Genomic DNA, 6,814 nt, shown 5'->3' on the forward strand with positions numbered 1-6,814 from the left:
TCAACACAAACGAAATGCTAATTATATTGCTATAGAGTAATAAATAAGTTTCAGATAATGGAGGGGCCTGATGGGTTATTTTCGTTCTTCGTGATCGGCGCATTTTCGCTATCGTGATCCGTTTTTCTACAGATTTATTTTTTTTTTATATTTTCGTGATCCGTGATCATGGAAATTTATTTTCTGTGAATCGTGATTGACAAAAAAATCAACTCGTGAATCGTGATGAGACCCCCCCATCAGGCCCCTCATAATGAAGAGTATACATTTAATCCCTATGATTCTGTTGTTGTTTGTAAATTTGTGTTACAGAATGACGTAAACGTTTGATTTATATCATGTCCATATCAAAGGTATCTGATGCACTTTGCCCGATAGCGTACGTGTTTAAAAGAGGGGCAGAAGATACCTCATGAATATTCAACATCATAAGTCGATGACAAACTGACAGCGCAATGGCAAAAAATGAAAAACCGACCAAAATACAACAATAGTAAACAAAATATAATATAGAAAACTAAGACTGAACAACACGAAACCAACACAAATTCAAGACGATCCAAGGTGCACCTGAAGAGTAAGGAGATAATGCACCTCATGTGACACCAGTGGTTTTGCTCATGTAAGTACAATTTTTATTCGCAAAAACGTACAAGATTTGCAGTCTTTTTCTTAAATAAATCTATGAAAAATTCTTGAGGGTAAATACAATGTAGTTCATACGGACCTATCAAAAGTACTCGATTGTCATATCATTTAGACATATGAGTTTGAATGTCCATCTGGTATCTTTCGCCCCAATCGCAAATGTGACCTCATCTAATGCTTTGAACTTGCAACAAAAAACATGTGTTATATCTTAATACAGAACATTTCATCATTGCGCTTTTTGTTAACCATCTGCCTACTCCTATCGTACAAGCTGGAGTCAAAATCACATGTTACTTGCGAAATGTATAAAGGTGTTAATTGATGTAGTAGTGAATCAATTAAGAATATTGTATTTTTGTATATGAACTCGTTCATTATGTTTTTGTCTATATTTTTAATAGCAACATTCTCAACTAGCCACAATTTCTCAACCTATCAACACTTCTTATATATTTAATTGTCAACAGATGGCATCAGATTCAGTTTCAACCCTACGAGCTGTAGGAAACTGGTTAGTTGTCACAGGTATTGACCTTGGAACAACATATTCCGGATATGCATATTCCTTCCGGTCAGATTTTAGTATGGATCCACTAAAAATAACCTCTAATGATTGGTCTAAAGACGGAGTTCACAGACCAGAAGTGAAAGCGCCATCTGTGATTTTATTAAACAAAGATCAATCGTTCAATTCATTTGGATATAGAGCACAGAAAATATATGAAGATCTTCTAGACGAACCAGAAGAAGCTTCACAATACTATTTTATTCAAAACTTTAAAATGCAATTATATGAAAAGATGGTAAGCAAAACTATTAAGTTACTTATTATAAAATTGAGAATGGAAATGGGGAATGTGTCAAAGAGACAACAACCCGACCATAGAGCAGACTATGTTTGCTTCATCAGTTTACAATGATGATGATTTTTTTTATTATTGTTGAAAAATATGCATATGGTAAAAGCTAAGCATATATCGATATCAAGCTCAAATATAGGGTTTAAAGCCAAGGATGTTTAGCGAAGTTACTAAAATTCTACACATCTTACTGTTTGCCTCTCTTTGGACAACCAAAATTATATATTATTATAAATTTTCTATTTCTTAACATGCTTAAGTAGATATTAAGCAATGTTAATAGAACATTCATAAATGAAGAGAAGAATTTGTAATGAACCCCCCAAAAAAACGTCTTTGTACCAAAAAAAAGGTACACAAAGATTTACTTCATATGTTAATTTAATGTTTGTTCTTGTGTATTTCTTTGGCTGCAGTAGTTGAGCTTCAAAAGCGTGTGGAAATTTTTCAGTATACATACGAAAATACAGTTATCTCCATAACGCTACTGTAAACATATAAAACCAACCATCAACACCCAACTCCTCTAAGAAATACAGATGTTTAAAAAGACACACATTAAGTAAGAACACACGGCCTGGACAGACTGACTTGGTACATGTACATGCGTCATATATGGTAGGATTAAACCAGTTAAACGTGCGCAACCCCTTTCCTCTCTTCTCTTGATCAAATGTCGTTGAATATAAACACATAAAAGAAAACAACCTGTTCTGTTGGTCTATGATGACCAGAAACTAAGACAGGATAATTAAAACCGGCACAATGACATAAACCACGATCAACATTAAGGTTAAGTCTGTACAGTGCTGCTGTTTTGATGCAACGAACGACTTAAATGTAATTTCATGATTTTATCTCATAAAGTAACTGTTTGTTCAAAGCCTTCAGTATGTAGTCCAAATATTGTCGCTTGTTTCAATGTATATTTTTTTTTTCATTAACTGTTATTAACTGAAAACAGGTATCCAATTTATACTTAGGCTCTTGATTGCGTCCCACAACGTGTGGGTTTATCGTACCTGAAGAAAGTATGGTTACATCCTTATTCTTTACACTTTATATACTAATTATAACATATGGTTCACCATGGACTGCGTATTTTCCTGTTAGCCCGACAAAAACCCATTCTTTGATGTGTTTTTTAAAACTCTGGTATTAGTCTTTATCAACACGTAAACAATTTAAAGCCTTTGTAAGCCAACAAGGAATGTATGTGTATAAAAATCAGAAGCTGCGGTATGGTTCCAATTTTGTAAATTGGCGTAAAAATGAGCTACTATAGTTCATTACAAGGCCTTCATCGGTGAGCAAAACGCATACCCTATTGCAAGCTATTACCGAATATAAAAAACAAAATGATTACTAAATACAAATATCGAATTGCGTCATCAGTTTTCTGTTATCAAGAATTTTTTTTTCACGCGTTTTCAATTTTATTTTTTGTAATGTTTGTTTTTTCGGAGGGGGATTTTTTTTTTTTTTTTGGATGGTAGTGTTCTTTGGTTTATTTTGTGTGTTTGTGTGTTATTTTTTTGTTTTTTCTTCTTAGGACATAAGCTTAGAAATGACAATTGAAGATGTATATGGAAAAAAAGTTCCAGCAATTATTGTTTTCACAGAGGCTATACGATTTCTAAAGAATCACTGTCTTGGAGTATTTAATGAACGTGATTTGAAATTCACAATAAACGACATATTCTTCGTGATAACTGTACCGGCGATTTGGACAGATGCAGCAAAGCAGTTCATGAGGGAAGCGTCTGAAAGGGTAAGCATTGTTAATATATTAACCAATATGAGTTCAAGGGTAATTAAAGATAAATATCTTTTTGAATGTGGCAAGATTTTTTTATATTTTTTCTTCAGAAGAATAACAATGGAATTATAACACCTTCTCATTCTTGATATCCAAATTCATACAAAGAAAAACTGAACATTCCGTATGGTTTCTTTTTTGGTGAAAAACGTTGATGCCAATACTCTCATTTATAAAAGTTTTTTCATTGAAGGCAGGAATTGACAACTCACAGATGATATTGGCATATGAACCTGAGGCCGCCGCTTTATACTGTAGCCTACTTCCTGCAGATCAAGGCATCACAAAATTCTTTCAGGAACACCGAAAAATAATGATAGTTGATTTAGGCGGTAGGTCAAACGTTTGTAGTACATGTGTACATTACATGTTCTTTCAGGTAACATTTTATGTTGCATTTGATTAATGATAAATGATAAATTGTATTTGTTATACATACAATATTGGTTTTTGGTAACCTTTAACAGTGATTTAAAGATGTGTATCAGCCTGAAACGTTGATGGCATTTGAATAAAACCAGATGATGAATATTAGCAATTGTAGATACACATCAGCAAGTTGCGCAAATTTGATATGACCGGATTTGCCTTTTTTCTCTCTTCATTATATATATAGTAATACAATTATCTTGTGCATTAAATGGCAATTGAGTAATTTTTAAATTATATGACTTATAAGACTACAAACAAACTCTTAAACGATATTTGAATATATTCTATTTTGCCTCAATCTCAAATGTTTCGTTTTTTACAGGAGGTACTGTGGACATAACTGTTGTCAAGGTTATTAAGAAAATTGATAAACTAACGTATTTTGAGCATGTGCATAAAGTAGATGGTGGCGCATGGGGCGGTTATCATGTCAACACAAAATACGAGCGTTTTCTTGAAGATTTATTTGGAAAAGAACTTATGGAAGAATTCAAGATATCGAATATGTCAAATTATATCGAAATGATGAATGACTTCGAAGTTGAAAAGAAAAGTCTGTCTGACGAACTAAAAAAAGTCGGAGTCAAAATAAGTGGGGAACTTAGAGGTCAATATAATTTAAAACACGGTAAAGATATAAAGCAAACACTTGAAGAAAAGTTCAATGATCAAATTAAAGTTGTTGGCGACAAGTTGAAATTCGATGTGGACATTTTTAGATCGTTTTTTAAAGAATGTTTACAACATATTGTCAATCTGATCGGTAAAACGTGTGGTTTTAAGGGTTGTGAATATCCGTCCGCTATGATTCTGGTTGGAGGATTTTCTGATTCAAATGTTGTTCGTAAAGCCATAAAGGAGGCGTTTCCAGCTATTAAATCAGTAGTGTCCCCAGTTGGGGCAATCTTGTCGGTTCTGAAAGGCTCTGTTGTTTTTGGACACGAACCATCCATTGTTACCGGCCGGGTTTGTTGCAAAACCATAGGCGTAGCTCTTCACAGGCCCTATAATCCGGCAATACATGTACAAGAGAAAACATTCAAACTTGGTGGTAAAATACGCGTTGATGACTGTTTTGAAAAGATGTTTACTGTAAATGAAGTTGTGCCCCTTGGTCAGATGAAAACAATAGAGGTCCATGATTTACTTACCGATTCACAAGTGCAAAGTCGCAGAAAGCAACCTAAATCAATTGAAGTTTATGCAACACAATCAGATGATCCTAAATACATAACAGATCCAGGATGCATTCTTGTAGGACGAATCACCGTAAAGCCGCCTGGAGGTAAATGGCCGGAAGTTGTCGAAGGTTATATAGAAATGAAACCAGGTGGAACGGAGATCACTGTAAGATATCGTGACAAACAAACAGGACTTATAACCGAGGGTCAAATTGATTTTTTTTGAGAAATAATTATGCATATTGAGTTCAAAGTAACTTTACGTATAGAAAAAAACATTATTATAAGATTGGCAGTGAACCAATCATATGAATACAGTTTCGATAATTCATTACCATTATACTTTTTAAATAACATTCGCATGCATCGTTCCTTGCATTATTGTCAAATTCATCTCTATTACAGCAAATAAAGAAAATAATCATACATCATAATATTAATCCTTAAAGGAGCACTAGCTACGAGATATAAAAAAGATGTGAAGTATGATTTTTTTTTCAATCATTAATGTAAGTGAAATCGTGGATTAATAATTTGCTTTTAGCAACCAGCATGGTTCAATTTTGTCAAAAAAAGCTAAGAAACATCAATGATGAATTATTTACTTGCAAGTAAATAATTCGAGCTCATTGAATCCGTATTCATGTGACCTTCAATTTTACCTCTTAGCTAGAGATAATTTACGTCATAATTATGCGTGTTCAGTTATTAAAAGGAGCATGAATGTCAACATTGAAAGTGAAATAAAGGTAAATCATTTGATTGACTGATTCGATCCACAAAAACTCATTCTTATACAGGTAAAAACGATAATTTACATATATTTTAAACCTTTAATATGAACAGACCTATAAACATCTAACTGTACGAGTTAGCTATCTATTTATATCTATATTTATGTTTATATGGCTTATATGACCGTCGGCAATCTTTAGAGGTCAACTTGATAGTTAATTAGATGGCGTCTAGACTAAAATACACACGACACGATGATGCATATTATCGAGCCCATGCCTTCTAAATTGTTTATTTTAGACTTTTTTGGATATACGTATTAGTATGTTATAAATCTAATATGAGAATTTAAGTCAAATCGGTGAACATGAATTTGACCGCCAATGCCACTTTAAAAAGATAAATTAACGACTTTACTGGATTTACCTTCATTTGGAATACGAAAACATTTTAAAATCAAGAGCGTACAAGACCTGAAAACGTTAGGAGTTATATGACCAAAAAGAACACTAAAAGTAGAACCAGTACCATCTAACGTCAACCTTGTCCTTAAGGATGTACTTATGTGAAATTAAAAAATTCTAGAATTCAAATTTGATAATATGAGTCAGAAGAGCATTAGTTAAGGAACACAATAAGCTAAAAATATTAATAGGTTATGCAGCTCCTTTTCGAGATATTTTATATTTTTTAAAGATGGCGAGGGGAAAGACTGCCTCCGACTTATACATGTACCTTATATTTGCATTGATATTATTTTGGTCTTTAATCGAACGAAAATAAATCTAGAATTTGCTTAACTTTTAGTAAATGACCTTTTTTGAGCAAATTAGGTCTTACAATGTATATGAAAAGAAAAATGGGAGATAAAGGGCAAAATATTTTACCATGTATCGTAGGAAAAAAACCAATGGAGTCCGAACATCTTACAAAACCTCATCCTTAAGTTACTTATAGATACAGTAACAAATCATGAAAGATATCATATTTATAATTTTATACGCCAGTTACGTCTGCATTAGACTCGTCATTCGACTTTGAATCAAACCATTAGAAGGCAAAAGCATATTCGAAACTGAGGAACCTTTAAAAAAAATTCCAAAAGTTTTGCAAAACAAGCTAGTTGTTGGGGTATT

The 6,814-nt window shown here is 32.9% G+C and overlaps 1 protein-coding gene across 1 annotated transcript; it reads left to right on the top strand.

The window, feature by feature from the left end:
- Positions 1-1,058: 1,058 nt before the first annotated feature.
- LOC127718259 (heat shock 70 kDa protein 12A-like) lies at positions 1,059-5,772 on the top strand. The gene is made up of 4 exons (XM_052224262.1): positions 1,059-1,454; positions 3,064-3,282; positions 3,524-3,662; positions 4,085-5,772. Exons 1-4 carry the CDS (start codon positions 1,119-1,121, stop codon positions 5,167-5,169), a joined length of 1,779 nt encoding a protein of 592 aa, XP_052080222.1. The 5' UTR covers positions 1,059-1,118; the 3' UTR covers positions 5,170-5,772.
- The last annotated feature ends 1,042 nt before the right edge of the window (positions 5,773-6,814 follow it).

This window comes from Mytilus californianus, unplaced genomic scaffold (genome assembly GCF_021869535.1).
Source record: "Mytilus californianus isolate M0D057914Y unplaced genomic scaffold, xbMytCali1.0.p SCAF_10, whole genome shotgun sequence".
Taxonomy (NCBI): Eukaryota; Metazoa; Mollusca; class Bivalvia; order Mytilida; family Mytilidae; genus Mytilus; species Mytilus californianus.

Coding starts and splice junctions, on each gene's coding strand:
- LOC127718259 (XM_052224262.1), top strand. CDS start 1,119: ATGGCATCAGATTCAGTTTCAACCCTACGAGCTGTAGGAAACTGGTTA. Junction 1,455..3,063: donor TGCAATTATATGAAAAGATG/GTAAGCAAAACT, acceptor TTTTCTTCTTAG/GACATAAGCTTAGAAATGAC. Junction 3,663..4,084: donor AATGATAGTTGATTTAGGCG/GTAGGTCAAACG, acceptor CGTTTTTTACAG/GAGGTACTGTGGACATAACT.